Here is a 27,302-nt window from a genome sequence, read left to right on the forward strand (position 1 = left end):
CATTAATCTTGTCGTTCTCCACTTGCAGGCATAGCTACTCTTAAAATGAATTTCAATTTAATTATGAAATATGCTCGTGATTTCCATTTCATATGTTTTACCACCCTAAAAATACAATATTGAAATGACAATAAGCTTCTTATGAGCTGATACCATTATAAAGGGAAGGTATCGGCGGGTCATGTAAAATAGGACCTTATGCTCTCTCAATTGAGACAACTTTCATAAGGATAAAGAAATATGATCTGCTAACATATGCCATGTCTTTGTAATGTCAAATATTTGTCAGACAGCAGCTGGCACCATTTTAATCACCTTTATACCATTACTGTATACACTACTGTGTGAATGGAATTTAGAGGCAATCACATTTACTCAACCATCGAAGCTGACCGGGAGATCGTGTAAGAGTGACTGTGGTCTAGCAGAGTACTTTTCAAATGTCTTTGAAACTTAACCAGAGATGCAAACCCTAATGGGATACAACTGAAATTAAAATCATTTAAAACTCACAAATGTGAGTCACAAAATCAGTCATACCTGTGATAAAGAGAGCCAGACATCACCCATCTACCATGTGACCTTTTATGCTGAGGGCCCCATGGGCTGAGGGCCCATAGGGGCCACATGTTGTGCTGTGGCCCACCACACAACCGGAAGGTCAATCAGTGTCTAACAGCAGTGTGTGGTTGATAGAACACAGCTGTTCACAGGGTGATCCAGTCCATATGGCCGCCACTTGTCCACAGGCCTTTTCACGGCACAGCCTTGTAAACACACTTTAGTTCCCTGTTCGGTACTCTCTTTTTTTTGTTCAAGCCTGTAAAAAACGAACCTAAATCCAATCACCTAGCTCCTCTGAAGGGGATTGTGTTGATTAATGTGGATCTGTAGTGACAGTAGCCAACCCATAAACTCTGCTGAGATTACAAGCACTCAGGCAGCCAGCCGGCACGTCGCCACGCCTGGGTCCAGGCTCCGGGGGCCGAGGTTGAGAGACAGAGAGAGCTTATCCAAGGATTGTTTGGGCAGACAATGGTGTCTACCTGATTTTTAATCCCTGCTCCATAAGAGTGCAGGGGATTGGCAGAGTTTAATAAATGAAAGTGCTCCCATAATCAGGATTTACCAAAGTGCCCCTTTGTGTTAATCGGACATTTTTACAGCATGCTTTTTTGACATCTGTCATAGGGAGCAGGCTGTGTAACCCTGCGCTGCCCCTGGCTGCATGAACTGTACATAGCGGAGAACGAGCATGCATTTCATCAGATCACGGAAACAAGGCTCAAATCCATAGGTGACATGGGACGCAATCAGAGCAAAAGGAAAGATATGAATCATAAAGCCATAGGAGAGGGCAGTACCTCCTACGGGATGGTACACTCCTGTCGTATGCAGTTTGTGTTGCCATGGTGATTCATTTCATAATGTATGCCAACACAAAGCAAATGGGACATTTGTAACGTGCTACCACTGTGACCGCAAACACTTCTATATTTCATATATCCCTAATGTGACAACCTGCACCAGCGGTGCCCCATCAATAGCCTTAACGACCACAGGCTAATAGAGCAGGGTTGTAATTACTTTGTAGTTCGAAGAGAAAAGCTGCATTTTAGTAATTAAACTACAGCATATCAGCACTAAAGCATTATAAAATTGTTCTAAAATCAAGGATTACAACAACAAATCCATGATGGCCAGATGTGAGAACGGTGGGGGCCGATGGATTCTGGATCAGATTAAGATGAAAATCCCAGAGGGCCCGTGCTGTCTTTTCCGTGTGGATTAGGGTATTGTGTGGATTCAACATGCTGTAATCCAGAGATTAGCTGATATAATCACCTGTAAATACACCTTGGTCATGGCACAGCCAGGAGATTGTGTCCCTGCCCTGCCGTCCTGCCCTGCCGTCCTGCCCTGCCGTCCTGCCCTGCCGTCCTGCCCTGCCGTCCTGCCCTGCCGTCCTGCCCTGCCGTCCTGCCCTGCCGTCCTGCCCTGCCCCTGCTCTGTCCTGAGCAGGAGGCTGAACTGCACTGTCCTGTGGACACACTACGACACGTACACAGGTGAGCCCTTCTGCACTGTCCTGCCCTGTCCTGGCCTCTCACGGCAGGACACATCGCTTCAAACTGATGGCTCTGTTTAGACGCAGAGACATATTGTGTAGTGAAAGGAATGTGAATTTCAAAGGGAGGATAACTTGATGGTTGCTATATGCACACAAGAGTAACCTAACATCAGCATGAGAGCACTTAAGGCCTGGACAGAGCTTTGGTTGCTAGTGCTTCCTACTCATGTAGTATAAAGTGTTGTTCATTAATGTGTACAATGTGTAACACAGGATCCTTTAGTCAAAGAGTAACTATTTGAGGGGTCTCCAATCAAAGTCCTTTCAAGGGTCAAGGAACAAGGCAGAATGCTCGGGAAAACATATTCACTAGACTGTTAATGCCACCTGCTGGACGTCCAGGGGAATAACATGACACATACATGAGCGTTTTTATCCAGTCAAGGTTTAATAAGACTGAATCGGTTTTGTTTATCTTCTAAAACCACTCCCATACTGTTAATTAAAAACATAGAAAACTGTACAAAATATTTCACAATGCATTTTTATTTTGTAAGACACTTAAAGAGACGTTCCTGAAAGGGAGAACACATGATTTTGGTTCATAGCAAATTTATGCTCGACACAAAAATCCAAATATTAAGACTACACCATCAAAAAATGTTATGTAAGCAAACCATATAAACAATATCTTATATATAAACATAAAATACTTAATAAATATTACACATAAACGAAACTAAAAGTAAACAAAGTTAAACTATTTGGTTTGAGCAACATTTGGGAAGGACTTGAAAATGATCTCTGTGTCTGTAAGTGGGATTGTTTTAGTGTGTTTTTTATATTAGTGAAAGAAAAAAAGCCAATTAAGAAAATTCAGCATGGCGTATTTATATTACAGGTATTATTCTTCTCAACTGTTGCTCAGAATCTTCAGATATCACTATGCTGTCATGGCAGAGCGAAGAATCACCAAACTGAAATGTATGAGAAGAAGTTCAGAGGACTTCTTTTTCAAACAAGAAGCAAGTTCTTCCTGGTGTGTGTCTACTGGTTTTGTTCTCTTACAGTGGCTACAATGAGAGCAGTTTCACACCAATCAATACTTTAGTGCAGTAGTGTTCCCCCAAAACAGCTTGACATCCCCACATGCTCTACACATCTCAGAACATTATCTCAGAACCAAGAGTCCATCAGCCTCCCTCTAAACAGAGACTGGAAGTTGAAGTTATCTTAATGAATTCATAGAACCAGTGAACTGAAAATGAACAGCCGAGTAGAAGCTCTAGGACTGTGCACGTGTCATCAGCAATCTTTTCGAAAGGAGGAGTGAGAAATATAAACCTAGGAGCATTGTTAGCTGTTCACACCTGCTTATATACAGCACTCAACAATGTATGTTGGGGAAGAACAACTTAAAAGCTCATCTAAACAGGTCCCTCTTTGGACAATCACAACATTATTTTGGTTCAGTCAAGATCAACGAACATCATTCATACATGAAGACAACAACACATACACACACACGCACATACTTCCACGCATGCAACGTCAAAAAGCAAACCATGAATGGAAATTCACTGTGCACTGCCAATGTAAATTCACCCCCATTAGTGATTCTCTTCTGTTTAACATAAGATTTGTGCAATACTCTACAATATCTTGAAGTAAACCAGGAGTAGCACCCACGGGTGCAGCCCAGGTGCTGCAGCTGAACTACATCTCAAGACGGTATTTTTTCAGTCGTGTGCTTCTCTCTCCCTCTGTCGCGTGTTCAGAGATAGAGAGAGAGTTCCAGGCCGTGTCTCGTCCGCGCCGGTCCTCTCTGGTCGAGAACTGGAGCTGGCTCTACAAGCCCTGCCTCCTGGGGCCCCCCTGCCCCCGCCGGGCTGTCCTGTGAGGGAAGGGGTAAGGGGAAGCGACCCTCAGCAGTTCGTCCCTGTACGGCCCAGTCTCTCGCTTTCCAAGCCCCTCAATGCTACTTCCGTTCCAAAGTGCAAGCAGTTGATGTCTAACTGCCTCTCCCCTCCATGCGATAAACTCAAGCCAAATGCAACGGTGAATAGAATAGTCACTGTCCAGTTGCAGACACGTCTGGTAGGCGAGGAGAAGGAAGAGGGCAGCAAGAGTGAGTGCATTTGTGTCACAAGGAATTCAGTCCCCACGCAGACGCCAAACAGTGTGGGTTCCTTTTACAGACAGATACCCCTGCTTGGTTGGCTGCCAAAGTGGTTACACCTCCCTGAAAGAATGCAGATTAAAGATTTTTAAAAACTTCAACACATTTTGTATGTAGTCAGCTGTAATAAGTTGTAGTAAGTAAGGTGTCGTAAAATGTCTTAAGTGCTGTAATAAGTTGTAGTAAGTAAGGTGTCATAAAATGTCTTAAGTAAGATGTTGTAAGGTGTAACATGGGATAATGTGCCATGACTTACGATGCAGTGAGGGTGGAGTTTAGGACCAAGGTGGTACGTATCCTGTAGAGCTGCGCCAGCGTCAGCTTCTTGTGCTGCTGGGCGGGACACTTCCTGCTCTTGGGCGACTCCTCCCCCGCACCGCCACTAGGCGTCGCCTCGCCCTTCCCCTCCAGAGAGCCAGAGGGCCCCGTCTCCCCGTCTGAGCCGCTGCTGTTGGCCTGGCCACCGCCGGCCTCGCAGGCGTCCGCCCTCTTCAAGGACTTGGCTTGGATCTCCCTCAGGGCTCCGGAGGGCATGCTCTGAGTCAGGAAGTCGTCAGGCTCACTCTGACACAGCTCCGTGCAGTCTTGACTCAGCTCCGATAGGCTCTTACTGTGCACCAAGGATGTGCTCTTCTGTGCCTGCCGGGACTCTGATGGGTCGGGGTCCCGGGGTCGGCGTGTGTGAGTGAGAGCGTGCGCCAGGTGCTGCAGCAGGTTGTCCTCCGAGCGAGACTTGTGCGCCAGGCTGGAGGGCGTCTGGAGGAAGCGCAGGCGGGCCTGCACCGGGGGCGCCGGCGAAGCCTCAAGGACTGAGCTAGCGACAACTGGGAACCGAACGAGCTGGAATCTTCTTCTTCCTGCTCCTCCTCCTCTTCCTCCTCCTCCTCCCCAGCATCAGACACTTTCTCCTCGTCCTCCTCCTCCTCCTGCACCACCGCCATATCAACCCTTTCGTCTGCTGTCGTGTCTCTGCCCTCGGCCTGCCTCCCTCCCACCTCCTCCTCGTTGTCCTCTCCCTCACTCTGGCCTGGGCAGGACCGCTGCTCCAGCAGGGCCTCAGGGGAGAGAGTACCGTAGGCGCTGTCCATTGACATGGACCGACACTGGGGTTCCAGCTCCACACCCTCCAGACCAGCATCCTGGTTCTGGTCAGAGGGGGGTTGCTGGGTGTCAGGTCCAATGGGAGAGGTGGACGTGGCTGGGTCAGGGTGGCTGTCTGTAGGCCCCCCAGGGTCTGTGTTTGGGGCGGGGGGGACCTCACCTGACTCCTCGATGTCCATGACTGAGAGAGTCTCTGTGGAGCCATCAGAATGACTAGAGGAGAGAGAGAAAGGATCCGACTTGTTATCATTTACCCTGATACTAGTACCAAACACACAGCAAAATAATCTGTGTGGATGTGTGTGTGTGTGTGTGGGGGGGTGCTGTACCTCGTGTTGGGCTCCTCCTTGTGTTGCAGGCAGGGGGAGCTGGTGGTGGAGTTGCTGCTCTCGTCCTCCTCCTCCTCCCCGTCGCCCTCCAGACGTCTCTGCAGGTTCACCTGCTGACGCAGCACCTCTTCGGTCCGCAGCCTCTGGAGCTGGTTCTGTCAACACAGCACACACACCTGCTCACTACTGACAACATGACCACTGAAACCATCTCAACCTTACAATACGGGTCGTCTTCGACTCTAATCCAGTCTCAATGTCATCATGTGATCCACCTGCTGGGCGAGCAGAATGGGGATATCTGAAAGGTTTTCCTCCTGTACCTGGGCGTTGCAGATGGCATCGACCCAGCTTCGCCCCTGGGCGGCGCTGTTGGCCTGTAGAGTGTAGGCCGCCACGGCGCTCTTGAACTCGTTGAGGTATATGAGGATGAAAGAACCTACTGACCGGAAGACAGAGGGAAAGAGAGAGAGAGAGAGAGGAACGTCAACATATGCAGTTTTTCTGGGTACACAGAATACACTGTACACGCAGTCTCGGTTTGAACTGGATGTTTTTGGGCCCGGGCCATCCATAACTCCTGACCACATGATGAGGGGTGCTGTCTGGCCCGGGGTGAGTGGTGGCAGGGCAACGTCACGCTCTGGGCTCTGGGTGTCCAGGCTGGGACTCACCGGGGTCTTTCAGCTCCTTGCAGACCACGTTGTGGATGAGGAGCGGCTGGCGGATGACCTTCACCTTCTCCACCCTCTTCACAGGCTTGGTGATAAGGAGCAGGTCGGTGAAGAGGAAGCAGTACACGTCCATCTGAGGGAGGGAGGTTAGGGATTAGCAAAGGAATTTCCTCTCGGTCCAGGTCCCAGTCATTGGTGAGAAATGTGGCCCGCTGCGTGTAATCTATCTGATCGGAGGCGCTGTGTCAGCACTGCAGTGAAGGAGGAAGGTTGTGCTGTAGCTGTGAAGGTCCCTGCCCCCCGCCCCCCGGCCCCCCCCAGGCAGACTCACCCTGCTGTCTTTGCCCTCCTTCATGCGCAGCGCCCCCTCCAGGTGGAGCTGGCGCGTCTCGTCGGGGGACGTGCCCCTCATGGGAGCCATCAGGTCGAAGCGGTTAAACTCCTTGAGGATCTGAGCGCCACGCAGAGAGAGGAGGGAGAAGAGGAGGGGCTGTTAGGGTCAGCACATGAGGGAGTGGTGACAGGAGGGCATGTTTCACCAGGCTGGAATCGCGGGGCTGGGGGGGGATCTGTGTTGGAGAGATGACCGAGGCTCTACGTGTGTTCCGTCTCACCTTCTCCACCTCCTCACTGCTGCCCTCCACGGCCTCGTAGGAGTCGATGCGGCCGGAGGTGGCGGCCAGTTTCTGCTGCTCCTGCCGCTGGCGCATCTGGGAGTCCACGCTGTTGATGAAGCCCTCCACACACGCCACCTGAGGAGCACACACCAGCACTCAGACCAGGCCAATCCATCCAAAACCAAACTAAACCACTGCTCCCAAATCAAATACCTGTCATCTCCCTCTCCCCCTCTCCCCCTCTCCCTCCCCCCTCCCCCTTCCCCCCTCTCCCCCTCCCTCTCTCAGTCTCACCATGCTGTTGACAGCGTCCCGGGCCGCCGTGTCGTCGGTCTTCTTGAGGACACTCTTGAGCAGGAGCGGGTACTTGGTGAGCCTCTGGTGGGGCTTGGCCAGCATGTCTGCCAGCTTCAGGCGGTTACACTGCTTATGGGTCTCGGCCCACTGCAGGGACACACACCAGGAGTTGTTTCAGTACACTGAAACCACCAGTCATTGGACATTTTGAAAAGGGCTGTTGACTAGGAGAGGGAACGCAGGAGGGAGACTGACCGTCACATAGATCCTGAAGAGCTCGTTGTCCCTGTGAAGCGAGCGCATGTGCTCCATACAGCCCTCCTCCTCCATGCAGTAACGGATGTAGGGCTTGAACCTGGAACCAAACTGCACACGCGAACACACCAAAGGCTTTACTGGATGCACGCTTCCATCACTTGCCTCCGCAGGAGAAGGAGGCAGAGTGTCCATACAGTGTGTGTGTGTGTGTGTGTGTGTGTCTCACCGTTCGGAAGCCGTGCAGCAGGTCACAGGGGTCGAGCAGGCAGCGGGCCAGCCTGGCCTTCTCCAGAGCGGGCAGCATGACCTGGTTCCACAGGGCCGTGTGCAGACGCACAATGTCCTGGATGTTACTGAACATCCTGCTGGGCTCCACCTCCGTCAGCAGGCCACTCTCCTGGAGGTTGAGCAGGCCGCACAGGAACAGCTGCACAGGGGCAGGGAGGAGGGGAGGAGGGGAGGAGGGGAGGAGGGGAGGAGGGGAGGAGGGGAGACGTCAGTGTGGATGAAATACAACCTGTGTATGCTGTAGAGAGAGGTGTGTGAGAGGAGCTGCAGAGAGGTACAGGTCCTTACATCAGTGATGACCCGCAGTTTTTTGATGTAGGTGGCCTCAGTGTTCAGCAGCTCCCAGATCGCCTCCTGCTGGTGGAACTGACGCCTGCTCAACGTCTGGACACACACACACACAAATACACACACAAAAATACACACACACACACAGAGTTTACGGCATTAGATGGGTATGCATAGTCTACAGTACAAAGTTACAGAACAAATACCTTCTGTAGAATAGGATCAGGACACATACTTTTATTGTTAATAGCCTCCTATTACTAACAGATGCTGTGCTTGACTGAATCCTCCATCAATCATAATAGAACCTTATCACACACTATATGAGTCTATGTGATCTACACAATAGGCTTACTGTCAATTTTACAACACTGCCCAGATAGGAGTTACATAAGGATAAACAGAAGCAAGCTATGAGAGTATCATTCTACTTACATACTGACTGACTGACTGACTGACTGTGTGTCTGTCAGTGTGTCTGTCTGATCTCCCACACTCTTAAAGGTGCAAGTTGATAGCTGGCATGGTGCAAACAGGTCTGGTACCTTTCACCTAACACCATTTCCAGCTCAGTACCAGTTGTAAGGCCAGGTGTCAGCCCACTGCTGGGGAGCAGCGTGTGGGACTGTCAGACTGGAGCAGAAACCAGCTGACAACACGAGAACTAAGCGAGAGATTGCCAGGAAAGCCACCTGGAGGAACTGGCTACTTTGAGGCCCAGAGTGCTGACGCAGAAGAACTGAGGTGAGAAAGTGTCTCCAGGCACGTTGGAGATAAGAGACAGAGACAGGAGGAGTGTGTGTGTGAGTGTGTACCTCGGGGTTGTCCAGTAGCTGCTGCCAGCTGTCCTCCAGCTCCAGGTTGGTCTCCTCCTCCTCCTCCTCCCAGGAGTCCTGGTGGAAGGAGAGCTGCAGGGGCACCTTGGGCAGCCCGAACACCGTGTAGGAGTGGAGCTTGTTCTGGAGCTGCTCCATGCGGTCCACTTCCTGTTCCAACACACACACACGCACGCACGCACACAAGGTTACACACAGAACAAATATTTACCATCCCGTTTCCCTGACCTACATAGTTCAGTTCCTCCAGAGTGATCCATCTAGATAAGGTCAACAGCCAGGAACTGAGAGAGGTTTGTTGTTACCCTCAAACTGTAAGTGAAGCAGAGTCTCTACATTAACATAACCCCCCCCCCCACACACACACACACACACACACACACACACACACACACACACACACCCTAATCCAGGCGTCTGAATTCTTCATGCACTAGCAGCATCCACTGAGACAATTATTCTAAGTGGGGAGCCTTGTGTACTTATGGAAATGAGGCCCGTGCATTGAGATGACTCGGACAATGGAGTATTGGGGAGGAGGGGGTGCGCTGTCCCTGGTGGGGGTTCAGGAGGGTGTGGCCCCAGGTCACCTCTGCTTTGTGGAGGGGAGGGGGGTGGGGTCCGGCCCCTGGCGGGGGTTAAGGGCTGGCCGCTCTGAATAGAGATGAGCTGAGACTGACAGGTGAGTGACACAAACTGTCCCTGCCTCACATCTGCCACTGTGCAGGATGTGACCTCATGAGAGAGAAGACAATGGGAGCGCGTGTGTGTGAGCGCAATTGCGCGTGTGCTTTGTTTACCAACGGTCGTCTTCATTTCAAATATTGTGGTTTTATTCCCGAAATGGTGACCTTGTGGTCCTACAGAGCTACTGCACTACTTATCCGAGGAAAGTGAGCAGGACAATATCTCAGGGGCTCGGACAGGAAAAGATTTGACTGGGAGGGGAGTGGATACGGCTTATAACCTGCTTCCCAGCCCTTTAGCTACTGTGTTTTCCTCTACCTCCTCTCCTCTCCTCCTCTCTAATGTATCCCCTTACTTGGCCCTTTTATCCACAGCGGCATACAGGGGAGAGGGGGAGGAGGGGGTGAACAAGAGACCTCTTGCTCTGCAGCCAGATGCTCTACCTGAGCGTATCCCCTAATGCTCTACCACTGACCCACACCCATCCCTGCAGCTGCACCGCTCGCTCCCTCACCTTGCCGAAGGCGCCCGCTCCGGCCGCCGAGCTGAAGAAGCCACTGAAGCGGCTGGCCGCCCGGTTCTTCCAGCTGTCCGGCCCCGTGCCCACGCCGGGCAGGGAGCCAGGCAGTGGGGGCAGAGAGTCCGGCGACGGGATGTTGGCGTCCCCCAGGAACTCTGTTATGTTCTTCCGGCGACGCGCCTGACCCTGCGGAACAACCGGGAGAGGGAACCAGGGGTTAGCCCGCTGACGTCAGAGAGAAATGACAAAGATAGGATAGGAATGAACGTTGAATGGTGACATCTGCCAGTGACATCACCTGAGAGGGGGAAAATAACTTTCCAGCTAGACAGAGATGATGGAGACGTATATACAAGATGGATAAACAGGATGCAAGAGGGGGGTTTCTGCCGTCAGTGACATCAGTGGGACTGTTAAAGCTATCCTAAGTCCCTCAGACACAAACAGGAGAGGGAAGGAATGCCCCTTCCTCTGAGCGAAGCCTTCTTACATCACAAGGAACAGGGGAAGGGCAGACGTTGTTCCATAAGAACAGCCCATTGTTCCAGTCCCATTGTTACCCTGTCAGCAAGCCCTGTCGCACAACCTCCCTCACACGGCCAATCTCAATCCACTTTACGAGCCAGCGCCATCAGCAAAACCAAACAAACAAGGGGCCTCGTCGGTATCTGAGGAAGCAGTTGCTTTTGCCATGTTGGTGTCTGGGCAAAAGAATCTTCTGCAGGGGAGTCTCTGGGTCCCGTCCCGTCCCCCCCCCCACCGATGACACTGGGACAAGAACACATTCCAGAGTCCTGACTCCTGAACATTCCACACCTGGCATGTTTTTTTCGCTTTTCCCAAAACTAAACCCCAAGCTATGTCTTGTATGATACGAATAACATGAAGCTGAAAACACGACACAGACCAAAGTGTAGGTTTCAGTTGAGTGACAGGACCAAGGCTGTGCACACTGACTGGTCACTTATCGCCTGGGATTGTCAAAGTAAGGGATTATTATACCTCCCATGCAGCTGCTGCCAAACTGCAACTATATTCTGAGTCTTCATTTGAAGTTCCTCACCTTTGCCCCCACTTTTAAACAAACACTGTGGAACAGAGAACAGAATAGGTGACTCTCGACAGTCTATCTTCCTCTGTATTTAGAGCTGCCTTCATCAGGGAAGAGAATGGTGCTCTGATCTTCTGCTGTGCTCGGGGGATTTTGGGGGGGGGGGGGGGGATCTCCGCCAATAGGACAAGGCCACAGGTGTCAGTCAGGAAGTATCCCTCCAGCATAGGGGGGTCAGGGGGGACTCTGGACCCTGGCCGAATGTCAACCCGCTCGCTGTGTAAACGACGAGGGCTGAATTCCTATTAGCTCAGGAATGTTCTGGCAACAGATACTATAGGATCATGAAAAAAGTAGGAGCGGAACCGCTTCAGCAAGCTTTGAAGTGACACAAACTATATCAATTGAATAGGAAGGAATACAAATCAACCTCAAGGCATACCGCAATATTCCAGAAGTTCCTAGAATCATGAGAGCGAGGACCAATGAAGCACAGCTCAACACAAAGGCCGTGGCATTTTGCCCATCTCAAACATTACCAACAAACTAACTGCAGAGGTCCTTTGATCATTTCACAACGCCATTAAACTCAGACACCAACACACAGAGTATCCCAATATCTGCCACAGTACACGAATATGAGCATATCTCTTATTCTTTCACTCGACAGTTTGTCATCCAGATATCGGTACTCACCATTGAAGCCCGCGGCATGTCAAAGCTAACGAAAACCATCCTGCCGGGTGAGAGGGGCTCATGGAGAGCAGCTCATGATGGAGCCAGCTGCTGCCTTCTGTCAACCTCTCTGCCCACCGCTCTCTCTACATGCAAACACGCATGTGCACGCCTACTCTCAGGGCCAAGTCTTAACGCCAACTCCCCTCCTCACTCCAGCACCCACGCTCAACAGCTGCAGCCGCACTGGGTTTCTCCTCATCCAAAGGTTTCTCCAGACTGGAGAGAAGTCCCAGCTGGTGGGAACTGGTGGTGATAGGCTGGAGGGGTGGGTTGGTGTGTCCCTCACTACGCTCTGAGCACCGCAAACCCCTTGTCTTTGAACTCCTGCGTGTCACCGCGGGTGTTGCTGTGCTCTCCTGAGTGCTGAAGCCTGCCGACTGAGCCCGCCTGTCCGCACACATTCACCCCGACACTGGCCCAGCGTCATGGTAACCAGGAGGATCCTGCCCCATTGTGTTGAGGAGGAAAGAGGAGGCGGGGCTACATGAAACATGGGGCTGATCTGCATTGGAAGGGGCGGGGCCAGAGCAGCAGCTTGCGGGCCTCTGTTGCTCCAACACGCATCCGGGAGCTTCAGAGGGGCCAACTGTTTCGCTGGCGTCTTGCCTTTTGTTTGGCCATCTCTGACGTCTCCTTTCCTTGTTCTGACCTGGGTCCCCCCCCCCTCTCAGGCTCCATTTCCTTGAAACAACTGAATTTCTCTCTGAATGTCAACATTGTATGAAATGAAAGTGACTGTGGAACCCTGCAGAAGGCTGGAAGTGACCAACAGTCCCTGTTGGGAGCTGTACAAGGGCACGCTAAACTCAAGGGGGCCATTTTAGCTTCTGGCGGAAAACTTAAACAATGAGGAGTGGAACAAAGCTTGAATTTCCAGCCAAGATGTCATTTAAAATTAAAACTGCATGGTGTGACAAGTTTCAGTTTGACCTGACAGTTGATGTTTCATTGCACATTGGCCAGTTTACATGAACTACTTGGATCAGGATGACTGGTAGCTGGTATCTTTCCTGCTTGACCACAACAAGGACATAAACCCCAGTATTGACCAAAGAGGAAATGTGTTTCAGCACATCCCCGCAGTGACCTACTAGACATTAAAGAGCACATAACTCTCTGGATTTGTTTACTTGTTCAAACAAGTGTTTGTCAAGATAATATCGCCAGGGGCATTGCTGTGTGTTACAAATGACCAAATAAACTATTTTAATAACCCATGGTTACGTTACAATTCACCAGTCATTCACAATAGGAAACTCGGCAGCCCTGTGTATTGACCATGTCTGGTCCGTGTGTGTGGTCATGTCAGTTCCCATCAGAGATGGGGGTGGAGAGACCCTGACCTGGCCCTGTGCTGGGGCGAGGGGCTCTGGGAACTGGTGCAGGAGAAGTGCCCAGCAGTCAGGTTAACCATATCAAGACTTGTGTCGCCTATGTCCTTATCTTATCACCGCTGGCTGTGGTCTTAACCTTGGCTTGCGAGAGAAAAAATCTTTAAAAGATTCAGAAGGGAGGGATTGTATTCAAAGCGAGTAGTGAAACCATGACCCCCTCCTCCCTCTCTCCCTCCACCTCTCTTTTTAGCAACTAGATAATAGCTCCCCTTGATCAGGGTCGCTGATTAACGATGGGAAACTATGACATTAGCCTTTCCGGCTCCACGGACACAGACTAGCACACACATCCAGTAACAGAAAGACAATCTCGGTCAATCTCGGTGATTGGAAATGCCTTCCCTCAGGCACACAGAAAAACACGGAGGCACACACACAGCAAGGAGCTTCAACGGCTCGGTCTCACCTCGTCGTCAGGTGGCGTGGGGGGGGAGTGAGGGGGCTCCTCTGCACTCTCAGGGTCAACATGGAGCAAGTCCCAGCTACGCCAGGAGGACAGGCGCCCGAAGCGTACCATCATACCTCCGCAAAAAAACCCTTCCTCACACTCTCTCCGACGGACACTGAGATCAATCCGGATTCCCGAAATGTGACGAGGGATAGTGTTAAATCCAAAGGCTGCGCGATGATCCCCGAAACATGACAGCTGGAGGAGCGTGCCCCAGGGCCGAGAGACAACTGAGAGACAACTGACTCTGTCAGAGGAGCTCTGTCTGAGTACACCTGAGCCTGCCGCTGCAATGGGTCAAAGATCACTCTGATCAAAAGGAACAGTGCCACAGCATGTCGGTCCTCCCTCCTCTAGACACAGGTCTCTTCACCTCAGCCTACTGCCTGCCCTGCCCTCTCTCCCTCTCTCTCTCACACACACACACACACACACACCTTTCTCACTAGCCCTGCCCACTGTCCACAGAGAGCAGGGCTACTCCACGTCTTTACAAAACCCGCATGGACCACATGCAAACATCCCTCATTCGCTTATGAGGAACTGGAAACACCCCAATGACAAATGTTCACAGGCCTAAGGAGAGAGCAATATGTCGCCCTGAGAAGTGTGACTTGGATGACCGTTTGGGGCAGGATCCTTGTTGTCGTTGTGTTCCATCACATCCATCTCCTGCTGGGTTCAGGTGAATGGGTGTTAATGTGAGCCTGTACTGGAGCAGCGTGTGGTAGCCTGGCAGCAGATCCCAGATCACACGTGATCATGAGGGGACAAGTGACCACTCCCAAGTCACCTCCATTGTTCTATCTGCGGCAATACTGTGTAAATCAACAATGGTTCCCGTCTAGTGAATTCAAAGAAAAGTCTGCAGGGTGGAAAAAAGAGGTAGCTGTTCATTGTTAAAGGTCAGTTGGCCTGTCTGTGAGGAACAGACGGTACTGTAGTCTAATGTACTATCTAATGTACTGTAGTCTAATGTACAGTAGTCTGGTGTACTGTAGTCTGATATACTGTAGTCTAATGTACTGTAGTCTAATGTACTGTAGTCTGATGTACTGTAGTCTAATGACCATTATGAGACTGCCGTGAGGGAAACAGTCCGATTCAAAATGATTCAACATTGGTCTCCTCCTTCCTTGCATCATTTATCACACACGGTAGCCGGTATTCTGTTTAGTTGAGGGTGTGTGTGTTTACTTTGTGGATTCAGCTAGTACATCTTTGTTATGCCTGCCCAAAGCCACTGAGATGAGGGCTGCCTGTGTTAGTACATCTGTCACCCCAGGGGCAGTTTGGCTCTTGTACCAAAAGCCAACCACTAGTGTACCTATCTATAATGACACAACACCCAATACCTGCTTACTAGACAACATTCAGAGTCCCCCCCCCCCGCTAGGCAGAACATGGAGATATCTTTCTGGCCTAGAGCTCACACTACAGACAGCTGTGTGGACCAGGAGCTTCAAAGGGCTGGCAGTAAAGATGGAGTATCTCCTGGTCATGTCCCAGCGTGTCACTGTGAAGAGAGGGAGCCACTGGACCCTCTGGCTGTCCTTTGCGTGACGACTCTCTTATCTAACAGGTGGACGGCCATCTTTGGAGCAATGGAATGGAACCCTTTTTTTCCTGCCCAAAGCCGCGCGCCACATTCAAGAGGTGAGACTGCGTGTCACCGAGGTGGCTGCTCGCGTGACAACGTCGCATTCGGCGCCCCATAGCAACCCGTGTGTTACATAAAGGGAGTCATATAAAAAGTTCAAAGATCACATCTGCATACCTCGTTCACGTGGTCCAGAGCTTCATGTGGCGTGTGATCTTTACAGCTTATGGTAAACCATGTGACTGGAGCTTCCCGTCAGTTTCTATTCTCAATAATGGAGTCTAGAGAGAGCTGCTGCAGCCTTATAGGCTGTGACCAAGACACACGTATGATTTCAGGGGAGTGACCTGGTTATTGTGGATAATGTAGCCTACAGGTCTTAGAATGAATGCTTTCCCAGCACATAACGTTGACATTTGATTCACTTTGCAGTCGCTTTTCTCCGAAGCAAGCTACAGTAGTGCATAAACAAAGAGCACGTCAAGAATCACATTTCCATTTCTCGAATAGTATTGAGGTGGTCAGAGTCAAGGAACAGTCCTGTGGTAAAACAGGATCTCAAATACAACATGCAGAGAAAGGACCTGTTCACAGGTGTCACAGGAAGTAATGGAGTGCTGTGTTCGAGGCCCTTAAGCAGCCAAGCAAAAAGTAGCTAGTTGGGGTAAAGCTGGAAGCAGTGCGTGTTGAGCCCTTGGCTGAACGCTGGTCTGGATGTGGAGGAAGGGTCAGAACGCTTCATTATGTGGCAGATCAACCGATGGTTAGGCTGTGTTCATCAGCACATCCACCTGTTCCTGTGTCACAGGCACCGCTGACCAGCCTACATCGGCTTCACCTGTTTACCAAGACTGGCCTCGATTGTTCCAAGGGTGATTGGGTGATTGGAAGGTGGAAGTTGGATGCTTCCTGATTACAGGTCATTATGAAAACATTCCATGTAATGAGGAAGAGCTTAACCTCAGCTAGTTGGACCCCATGGAAATCAGCAGAGCTCTGACAGAAGTGTCAAGAGTCTGGGAACTGTCAAGACTTTTTGGTTCACATAATCACAAAGGTGAAATTTGGACTGTACTAATTTGAAGATTGGCACCATCCACAACAGAAGCCAGCTATATCCCTGATTTATGGGTTTATATCTTAAATACATAGCACTCTATGACTCGGGCATCAAAGCCTGCCCAAAGCTCAGACCGGCTGATACTGTAGTTGTAGCTCTTTATCTCCCCCTTAAGGCCAAGATGGGAATGGCGTCCCTTGGTCTATTTTCAATACAGTGGACTCTCAGTTGATGAGTACATTCGATCATAGCAAAGTATGGAGATAAATTTGCTGTCGAGAAACAAGGAAACGTGATGTTGAGAACTCCTGCTTGGAGCTACTCCCATGTTCCCATCTAAGCCTGGAGATTTAGCAGGAGCCAGTCAGACGATGGTGAAACCCTGTGACAGCAGCCTCCCTGCCCTGTCTGCTGCTACGTGGAGCTTCCTAGCCGCGGGCCCCGATGACATCACAGCTGCGTTCACACAGCCCCATTGAATGTGGGTGTGAGACTGAGTCTAGACTTGTCTGGAAGGTGGATCCCAAATGTGCTGACAGCTCTCCTGCGCAAAAGCGCAGAGCTAGTCCACACAGGCTCATTAGCCAGCCTCCTGCCGTGTGCACGCACAGAAAAGAACCTACCCCTAGCCACCTCAAATGAAAACTGTTACGGCAGGACCACCATTGAGTCTTAGGCCTCAGGTGATTGGTCATCAGCGAGGAAATGACTGCAGGCTTCATGAAGACACACAATAAGGTCATCTGCAGCAGTTGAAGCCAACAGCCTGAGGTCTCTGTCCAAGCCCAGCACGTCACAGCCTGCCTGCCAGAGCACCAGGATACCTCTGGTATGTCCAGACTGCCTCTCTCTGCACCCTCTGTCCATGCCAAAGTAACCACTCTTTACTGCCCGGGGGGGGGGGGGGGCAGAGAGGCAGGGCATGTTCCTGAGTGAGGTCATCTGTCTGCCAGGCTGAGACACAGAGTACCAGTAGGTATTCTGTGGCAGAGCAGGCTGGCACAGAGAGCCAGGAGGGAGCAAATTGGCAGGGCAGGGCAGGGCAGGAGTCCTGGGAGATCTGGTAACACCCATGGAACATCAGGTCAGGACTAGACTACAAGGCCATGGGATCCCAGCTGAACAGGAGGAAGTCACGGAACAGCTTAACAGGGCCGGGACGCGACCGAATGCATATCGATGGTTGCTTGTTGTTTTTCTGTGCCATGAGTCACGCGTGCGATTCCAGAGTGTTTCAGAGTAATGTGTCCTCTAGACAGGTGTGGAGGAGTGGGAGGGCGGCTGTACTGACCAGCAGGTCCACGCTCTCGCGGCGGCCCAGGGAGCCGTGCTCCACCCTCTCGCTGCCCGGGGTGAGGATGTAGGGGCTCTGCCCCCCCGACGGCTTCATGTTGGGCAGGCTGAGCGAGCGCAGGTCCTTCACCCCCTGTTCCACCTTCAGCTCGTCCCCTGGCCGCGCTGATGGACACACAGACAGACAGAAAGACAGACACACACACACAGACAGACAGACAGACAGGTTCAGTTTCAGGTTCACTTGCCATGTGCTTCTGCTGTCGACACCAACACTCAACCTGGAGACTGTTAAGACAGCGCAGAAAGTCACTGCAAACTAGAGTGACAATAGAACACAATCGAGGGGAGTACGATGTCATGAAATAGAACTGAATACATAGAAGAGCTTCAATGGTAAATTTGGGGAACTCTCGGTCTCATTTCTTTTTTTAACCACACCAACCACCACACCCTAGAGCACATGACTGAGAGCTAGCAGCTGATTTGTTTTTCTCTCGCCGAGTTGACGTCTTAGTGTGTGTGTGTCAGAGTGGAGCGGCAGGCTGCGGGGAAGAGGTGGGGAAACAGCACACACACACACACATTAGTCACGGAGCAGGACTGTGTGGAGACTCAGCTCTTTGAAACCCAGACAGATATAGAGCCAGCTCCTTGCAGGGACCCAAGATGGGGACGCCCTTCCCAGTTTCCTCTCAATCTAGGGTGTGACAGGAAACAGGGCCCCTGCCATCTGTCCCACCCATGCATTATTTAACAGGCTTGGGTAACAAGAGGAGAAGTAAAGCCTTTCTAATGAAGGAAATATCAGAACTTTCTCGACAGAGACTTTATCCAAGTCACCCATAGATCAACAGCAGGGGACCTCATATGCATTTCAAGCACTACTGATTCACTTTTCCCCCTCAAACCCTGCCCAATGGCATGCTAGCCATATTAAACGTGACACGGCAACAACAAATAAACAAAGTTTGAAAAGGGCAAGCAAGCAAACAAACTCACGTAGCAATAGTTGAAATAGCATGCGCTGCTCTGTGTGTGAATCATTTCCAAATCACTTTAAACATTAAACATGGTTCGTGAACACTGCCTCCCCTACCTTTGACTTTGAGGTAGTGTCCACCGAAGCGGTAGGCCTCAAAGTTAAGGGACAGTGGGGTGTTGGACTGGTCCAGGAACAAGTCCACTCGGGACAGCTCGATGCCCTTCCTCTCAAACACGGGGCCTAGGATCTCCCTGGGGACACACACACACAAAACTTTACTCCAATACAAAGGGTCAAATCCCATTACTAGTAACATAGTGTCATGTTCAGAACCTTAGAGACCCCCATGAGGCAGGACTCATCACCCCCCCACCCCCACCCTCCAGCCTCTGGTCTCACCTCAGGGTTTTCTTCTTCACCGCCGGGACGATCTCTGTGTCGATGTCTACGTTCAGATCAAACTTGAGGCTGAAGCACTCCTTGCTGGGGTCCTGCAGGGGGCGATAGACACAGCAGAGGTGAATGGAGGTCTGAGCCAGGCTCCTGAGCTGGGGAGCACTAGGATCCTGCCTGCTGCTGTGGAGGGGCCGGGCAGGCAGGGAGGGAGGGAGGGAGGCTCCTCTACACCACATGCTGCCCCAGGAGTTATACCACCCTGCTTACCCTGCAGACAACACTGCAGTGGAGAGCTCTCGAGTTGTACTCAACTGGCAGCCTGTAGCCTTCACCAGTATGTGTATACATACAGTCATCTACCAGATAATAACAATAATAATAATGTACCAGATTCAAAACGGTCCCAGGACCGTTTGGCTCAGAGGACAATAGGAACTGAAGTGGAAATGCTTGTTTCCGGAGGGGGACTCCTTCTTTGTTGCAGCCGTCAGCACCCAGTACTCACATCTGTGTGTCGTCTTCTGGGCTTCTTCTTCACCAGCTTCACCCCTCCGACTCTGCGCTCCCTGGAAGACCGGCAGACACATCCGTTAGCAATCCCCACTTCCACACAACCACTGAATGTTTAGCAAGGAAGTCAATGAACCTCGAGTGCGCCGGGAAGAGAAACGTTGAGTTGATTAACCACGAGCGGTGGTCCAAAATCAAATGGGAAAAGTCCTAGGACACACACTCACTGCCTACGTTCGGCCCCGCAAAGCTAAGTGAAGGACACCATGAGGCGGGCGTGTGATGGAATGTTGACTTGGGGAGGTGACTGACCCTTGTTCGCTGACCCCCTCGTTCTCTTCCTCCAGGTCTGAGGGGGGGCTAGTGCGTGGGGGGCACGAGCGCGTCGACACGTTCCTCGCCAGAATGGATCCTGGGAAAAGGTGGGGAAGGATTACAAAAAATAAAAGAGATTGTTGTTTTGGCAACCATTCCAGAGTTTGACTAACTGTTAGCCTCTGGCTAACTCATCCTATAGCCTGTTAATAATTAAACTGTGCCAGATATGATGAATCCGATGCTAGACTATGATTCACTCTTAGGGTAAACCTTTACACATATTTACCAGTAACCGAGGTGAACACTGATCCATTTAGTCATTTAGTCCACATTTAGTCATTTAGCAGACCCTCTCATCCAGAGCGGGGTTCATGAGGTTATAAAAAGGCGATGAACCCACATCATGATATACTGGTTACAATCCTTTATGAGGAAGTAGCCGTGGTGCAACAGGAAGGGGTTAGAATACACAATCTTAAATTTCAACCGAAATGAGAACTGAAAATCACAGCAGTGATATTCTTGCTTGCAAGTTATAGAGAGGTCATATGTGGCGTCAGATTGGCCTAATAGTGTTGATGTGTGATGTCTTGTGTCGCTAGTGGGCACCTTGGGGTTGCAGGTCAAATCTGGGGTGCCGGTCAAAGTGCATGTTGTCTGTGTCGTCTGGGTGACAGCGCGAGTCACATGACTCACACAGGTGAAGGGGGTTCTTGTTATTAAGGTCCTGGCAGTCTGGGTGGTGGCACACCTGGAGAGAACGAGGGAGACAGAGAGGGAGACGGAGAGGGAGACAGAGAGACGGAGAGGGAGGGAGACGGAGGGAGGCAGGGAGACGGAGGGAGACAGGGAGACAGACAGGGAGACAGACAGGGAGACAGACAGGGAGACAGGGAGGGAGACAGACAGGGAGACAGACAGGGAGACAGGGAGGGAGGGAGACAGGGAGGGAGGGAGGGAGGGAGGGAGGGAGGGAGGGAGGGAGGGAGGGAGGGAGGGAGGGAGGGAGGGAGGGAGGGAGGGAGGGAGGGAGGGAGGGAGGGAGGGAGGGAGGGAGGGAGGGAGGGAGGGAGGGAGGGAGGGAGGGAGGGAGGGAGGGAGGGAGGGAGGGAGGGAGGGAGGGAGGGAGGGAGGGAGAAAGAGAGAGAGAGAGAGGGTCAGACCAATGGATATGCCAATTACTCAGCCCAGCTGTCTGGCATGAGTACAAAGCACTAGGTCACAGTCCTGCATAATGGTCTTGAACACACAGATCTGCAATGCAAATACACACACGTGCATTAAACACAAAGACGCACACACACACACAATCACACACACACGCACGCACACAAACACGCACGCACACACACACACACACACCAACACACACAGGCGCGGCGCCACGCGTCTCATTGTTTGCACCCTCACAAGGCTCTCTCCTAGCCCCTCCCTTCTCCGCCTCCTAAGTCCGTGGGAGAACAAGTCCCCCCAGACAAGTTGCCTTTAGGACAGACCTGAGACCAGCTCACCCCTCCATAATCCTCATCTCCACAGCCCAGCACAAGAGAGCAACACTGACCCCAGGTCAAGGTCGAGGGGAGAATCTTCCTCAGACAGGCAGCAGAAGGCTGCAGGATTAGACCTCCCCTGCCTGGGGCAGATCCAGACAGAGCACCCTCGCCCCTCCAGAGAGAAGGGAGCTCCAGGGGGGTTAGTGGAGATCCCCCCTGGGCCTCCTCCCACCCCTGACTCCCAATCAGCCCTCACCCTGGACCCTCACAGGAAACGAGGATGTCTGGGGAGATACAATGGAGGTCCTCCTAATGTGCTTCCTGTCATTGTCTTCTTGTACTCGAGAGCGATGCTGGCGTGTGTGTGTGCTCATGTGACCCCGGGCCTGTAAGAGGCGGCTCATGCCAGTGAGTGTGGCCTTGACATAAACACACACAAGTGAGCCGAACGCACAGGGACCCAAACACACGCTGGCTATGAGCCCACAAGGACATCAACACAGGAACCTCCCACGTCCCTCTCGGCTGACACACCGACACTAAACACAAGACCCACATGCTGTCTATCTGCCAAAAAGGGTCTGGAGTCACTCAAAGTCAATCTGATTCATTAGGATAAAGCATCCTCCCAGCATAGTAGTAAACACTGACGACTGTAAATACTGAACACGGAGGAGGGGTGCCTACCTTCCAGCCTGGGGGGTGTGAGCACTGACCCCCGGCCTCAACCCCGGCCTCGACCCTGGTCCCTGCACACTCCACATCCATGCCAACGGGCACCCAGGACCTCTGCTCAGATAGACATCCACCCCCGGTCCCAACCTTAACCCCTCTGGTCCGCTAGCACGTTCCCCACACCCCACTCCAAAACAACACAGGCTGCCTGATTAATCCACTCCTCTCAATGTCTAGCCAGGTTAAGTAGCGGTTCACAGGGACTGGTAGCAGAGAGAGGGGGGTTCGCTGAGGTTAAGACAAGACTGAAGAATCCCGGCAAAATGCCCCCGCCCCCCTTCCGCCGTAACCAGCTTTCAGATGTCCAAAGCCCCCCTAATCTGAGCTCTAATTGGTGGCGGTGCTCTGTCAGGGCCATCTGACGCTGGGGGGGAGAGATTAAGCAGCCCTCTTTCAGCTGGGCAAGGGTCTCTCTCGCTCCCTCTCCCCTCTCTCCCACTCTCTTTCTATGTCTCTCTGCCTGTCCCTCTCTTCTCTGCTGCCAAAACTTGACTGCACCCTCCCCCAAGGCCTCCTCCAGAAATATAACTGTTTCAAAAACTGTTGAATAAATGAGAGGAAAACCAGAGAAGAGACAGATAGAGAGAGATGAGAAAGCAGAAAGGGCGAGGGGGGGGAGGGAGAACAAGAGAAAGAAATAGCGAGAGTTAGCTAATTGCCTTGTTTACAGTAATAGGCATGCCATGCTCACTTCCAATGAGCACAATTGGGTTAAGTGTGCTTTCACGTTTTTAGACCAAGGCAGGTGGCTACTGAGTAACTTTAAAAGCAGCTTAAAAGAAAGGCCTTGTTCCATAAACAATGCTACGATGGTGCATTGATATCTGTATTAATTGGATTTTATCGGAATCCTTCCTATATTCTCTTTTTCCACCATTCACAGCATGCAGTTCACACAAGCACAACAAAAGAAAGTACAACTTAAAATGTTTTTTTTCTACAAATAATCATTATACCCTCCCTATCCCAAAACATTCTCACAAACACACCACACACAACACTACCGACATCTCCTTGACTCCCTCTCATGATTCAAGGCAGCACTTCTGGAGAACCCACAGACAGCTGCAACCTCGGCCTAGTCAAACGTGAAGACGGACCCTCGCAGACGTGACATAGGAGCAAATCACACACCATATTTAGACTGCAGCTCCGAAAGGTAACCAACAAGTTAGGGCGTCCACATTCCTGCCAGGACTAAGGCAGCAGCAAATATCTGCACCCTGAGCCAAAACAAATGAGCAAGTGAGGGAGGGAGGGGAAGAGGACGGAAGGGGGAGAGAAAGAGAGAGCATGACATAGATAAAGAGAGAGGATGACGGAGAGACTGAGAGAAAGACAGAACGTGAGATGGAAAGAGACGGGATGGAGGGTGAAGACAGTGAGAGGGAGAGGGAGAGAGAGAGAGATGAAGAGAGAGAGAGATGGAGACAGACAGAGAACTCCTGGACACTTGGACCCGAAGACAGGGTATAATATCCAGAAGCCTGCTGAAAACCAAACACACCAGCCAGACAAGATTGATAATCCTCTAGGAATCAAACTAATAGAACACCCTTGTTTTGTTATGAAATAGCTGAGGATATGACTCTGGGCATTTCTGTGATGCTAAACATTCCCACTGATGATGTGACCTGATAGAAGATGGATACCCTCTCCTCTAAACCGCCAGTGACCAGTTAGGCAAGGCTCAACCTTCCAGTCAGTCAGTCAGTCAGTCAACTTATCAACCTATCAGTCAGTCAGTAAGGCAGTCAACTTGTCAACCTATCAGTCAGTCAGTCAGTCAGTCAGTCAGTCAGTCAACTTGTCAACCTATCAGTCAGTCAGTAAGGCAGTCAACTTGTCAACCTATCAGTCAGTCAGTCAGTCAGTCAGTCAGTCAACTTGTCAACCTATCAGTCAGTCAGTCAGTCAGTCAGTCAGTCAGTCAGATCTGTCAGGAGTCTCCTAGATGGCCAGACCTAATGAGAGAGCACGGGGTGCAGCATGGTGCTAGTCCCAGGGCAGACCTGAGGAGCCAGCCTCTGAGAGCACTCACACCAGTTCAATGACAGCTGAAGGGGGGGGGGGTGTGGTACGCTGTGTGAGATGAGAGTGTCCTTGTGTCGCGTGTGCATCGCGTGCGTCTCTCCAGACGGCTGTTCTCAGACCGAGGGGGGTGAGGGGGGTGGCGGGTGGATTAGCCGTGGGTTTGGAGGAGCGGTGACCGGGGGCCGGAGCGACACACAGCTAGCCCCGCCGACAGCTGGGAACACAGGCCGGCCCCTCAGCGGCCCTCGCTCCGGCTTATCACATGCACCGCCACGCGCCACCTGCTGACGCAGCCGCACATAGCGCACACACGCCAAGGCGCCATTTCACACGCTGAGAGAGACGCGAGCACGCGAGCGACACAATGACACGCAGGCAGGGGACAGGTGACGTGCGTGTCCGTGAGTGTTGGGACAGTGTGACAGAGTGGCTGGGCTGAGGAGGATGAGGGGCGCTGGGTTTAGACTCCCAGAGGGCAGCTGCCCATCAGAGAGATGACTGGAGGCTCCTGGTGACACAACCTGGGTTAAACTGTCACGCTCTGCTTCAAAACCCTGATACTACACACACACACACACACACACACACACACTCTGCCTACCAAGAGAAGAGGGAATTCATGTACGTCTACTTCCCCTGTATATTAGGGATATTTTCTTAAACTTATGGGCCGGCCAACAGCACAAGATCAAACGCACAGATTCCCTACCGCTCTTATCAGATTAGTTTGTCCTTCCATTGCACACCTTGCTCTTGCATAACATCACTGTGTGTGTGTCGTGTGTTTTTTTTTTTTACATAGCATATTATGTCTGCAGGGAAGGTAGATGAATATGTTGACAGTAATGTGTCCCAGTGCAGGCCCGAAAATGTGATAGAAAGACAAGAGAAGTAGCACCCAGTTTAAAAAGGAAGCTATGTCACAGGACTTTAATAGCACCCTTATTGTGTTTGGTCTTTTTCTGTACAAAGGCCTGAAGACACACACACACACACAATACTCCTGCTGTTTGTCCAGTGGTGCCTACGCCCAGAGAGCAAACCTAATTCCCTGGCCATCCTCTCAAATCCATGACCACAGCCTCTACTCCAAAAGTAGGTTTCCTGCTACACCACACACACACACACACACACACACGCGCACACAACTTAATAAAAACCCAAATCAAGGCCAGTCAGCAGGAAACATTAGTGAACAGTGTCCTAGGACAACAGGGGCCAGTGTTTGTGGGTGTACTTAACACAGTGATGAAGGCCGTGGGTAGAGCTAGACTGTGGACTGTGCGGAGCTCCGGAACGTTCCGAGGATGGGGGATGTGAACAATCAGGGGGATTGTTCTAACGACGACCTGGAAGGGTGTTCATGACACACACACACCGCTCCGGTGCCACTCCTACACTGCAGAGTAACAGTTGTTGTGGACCAGTCTGGGCAGGTTTGTCATCCGTCGTTTGGCAACTTCACTTTTGTGCGATGCCTCTGAGGACTAATGCCCCTGTACACCCCCCTCCCCCAACCTCGTCATGATGCTGTGTGGGACTCAACCCTTTCACAGTGGCCACACATCCGGGTCCTGAATGTGTGTGGAACACGCGCACACACAGGCAACACACACACTCACGTACATACATGTATCTCACACACACACACACACACACACACACACAACCATAAATTAGTCTTGGCTGACGTCTTCTTAAACTTGCAGAAACATCCACTCGCATCTATACAAATAAAACACCCCCACAAGGGATTGGTAAGAATCGCTCGTGCACAGTCATGTTCAAAAGCCATGATTATTGCACACTCACACGCCCAAACCCAGACCGAAGTCTTTCAGACTCCTCCAGGGCCGTCGGCGTAATGAAAATACACAAACTTCACTGACACGTCATGAATGTCTTATGCACCTTCCCTGCAAACTGGACAACTTCCCGACCTCTCTAACACAATATTGTCCTGCGTTTGGCACATGACTGAACTCAGACAAGCTCAACTCTGACTCAACACAGACAGACAGCCGTAGACTGTAGGCGTCTGACTCGAGCAGCTCTGCTACAACAGCGGCCCATCTCTGTGACTGTGGGCTGACCACAGAGAGGCAGCCTAGCCGCAGCTGAACACCCCCTCTCCTGCTCCTCTCCCCTCTCCTGGCATGGAACGCAGAGTACAGACACAACTCGAGTTCCGGGGGCTCTAAGGCTCGCTCTAAAATCACCAACAAGGTGGGACACCCTTCAACCAATCACCACTCACCGTCCAGCTGTGTTCTGACAGCGATGGAGGAGCAGCTGAAAACGCTGCGGGAGCTCCAGGTTTCCTGCATTAAGAATGATAGATTGGCACACGAAGGCTAAGAGCTAAATGCCTCGAGAGCATGCTTTCTATCAAACGGAGAGTGGAAACTAAAAAAAACCACAAGTATTAGGCCCTTGACACATTACTTCTAGTTGCCTTTTTTTCTTAGAAGTCATTTTCATGGCCCTTTAGGGAGCTGGATAAGCCCCCCTCCCTGCTCCATGTCCAGTCATGTTACAGTGTAGCTGTTAGGTGGGGCCCGTAGGTGGAAACAGAGATTGGAGGATGAGGGGAGGAGGGGGGGCAGCTTGGGAGGGGATCAAAGGGAGCTCCGGGTCAGGCCTTAGCCCAGGTCTCATTTATTTTTCAATAAATAAACGGTGGGTCTGTGAAGAGAGGCAGGAGCGCCGCTCGCTGGCTCTTCCTTTCTTCCCCCGCCATCCGACCTGCGGCTAGGCCAGGATACCAGGGCCTGGCTGGGCCAGCATACCAGGACCTGGCTGGGCCAGGATACCAGGACATGGCTCTTACTGAATGGCCTTGCGCAACACTGCCTGCCCTGTCCTGTTGGATCTTTTGCTTGCCTGCCTGTGTATTTCCCCTGTCCACACCTGTCTCTCTCCCTGCAGACCTGTCTCTCTCCCTGCAGACCTGTCTCTCTCCCTGCAGACCTGTCTCTCTACCTGCAGACCTGTCTCTCTACCTGCAGACCTGTCTCTCTCCCTGCAGACCTGTCTCTCTCCCTGCAGACCTGTCTCTCTCCCTGCAGACCTGTCTGGCTACATCTCCTCATCTATCCCGCC

The 27,302-nt window shown here is 51.4% G+C and overlaps 1 protein-coding gene across 1 annotated transcript in view; it reads right to left on the bottom strand.

Moving 5' to 3' along the window:
• Positions 1 to 2,601: 2,601 nt before the first annotated feature.
• The window catches only part of plekhg5b (pleckstrin homology domain containing, family G (with RhoGef domain) member 5b), a 44,917-nt gene continuing 20,216 nt past the window's right edge, over positions 2,602 to 27,302 (bottom strand). The window contains 20 exon segments of the mRNA XM_084680851.1: positions 2,602 to 4,313; positions 4,507 to 5,035; positions 5,038 to 5,564; positions 5,681 to 5,835; positions 6,004 to 6,119; positions 6,355 to 6,487; positions 6,686 to 6,805; positions 6,969 to 7,106; positions 7,266 to 7,415; positions 7,524 to 7,634; positions 7,753 to 7,953; positions 8,103 to 8,198; positions 8,918 to 9,088; positions 10,140 to 10,331; positions 17,728 to 17,894; positions 18,829 to 18,965; positions 19,114 to 19,205; positions 19,616 to 19,676; positions 19,933 to 20,032; positions 20,548 to 20,689. Of these exon segments, the coding sequence (XP_084536977.1) occupies positions 4,304 to 4,313; positions 4,507 to 5,035; positions 5,038 to 5,564; positions 5,681 to 5,835; positions 6,004 to 6,119; positions 6,355 to 6,487; positions 6,686 to 6,805; positions 6,969 to 7,106; positions 7,266 to 7,415; positions 7,524 to 7,634; positions 7,753 to 7,953; positions 8,103 to 8,198; positions 8,918 to 9,088; positions 10,140 to 10,331; positions 17,728 to 17,894; positions 18,829 to 18,965; positions 19,114 to 19,205; positions 19,616 to 19,676; positions 19,933 to 20,032; positions 20,548 to 20,689 (3,348 nt within the window). The 3' untranslated portion in view covers positions 2,602 to 4,303.

This window comes from Hypomesus nipponensis, chromosome 18 (genome assembly GCF_054491055.1).
Source record: "Hypomesus nipponensis isolate SF chromosome 18, ASM5449105v1, whole genome shotgun sequence".
Lineage (NCBI taxonomy): Eukaryota > Metazoa > Chordata > Actinopteri > Osmeriformes > Osmeridae > Hypomesus > Hypomesus nipponensis.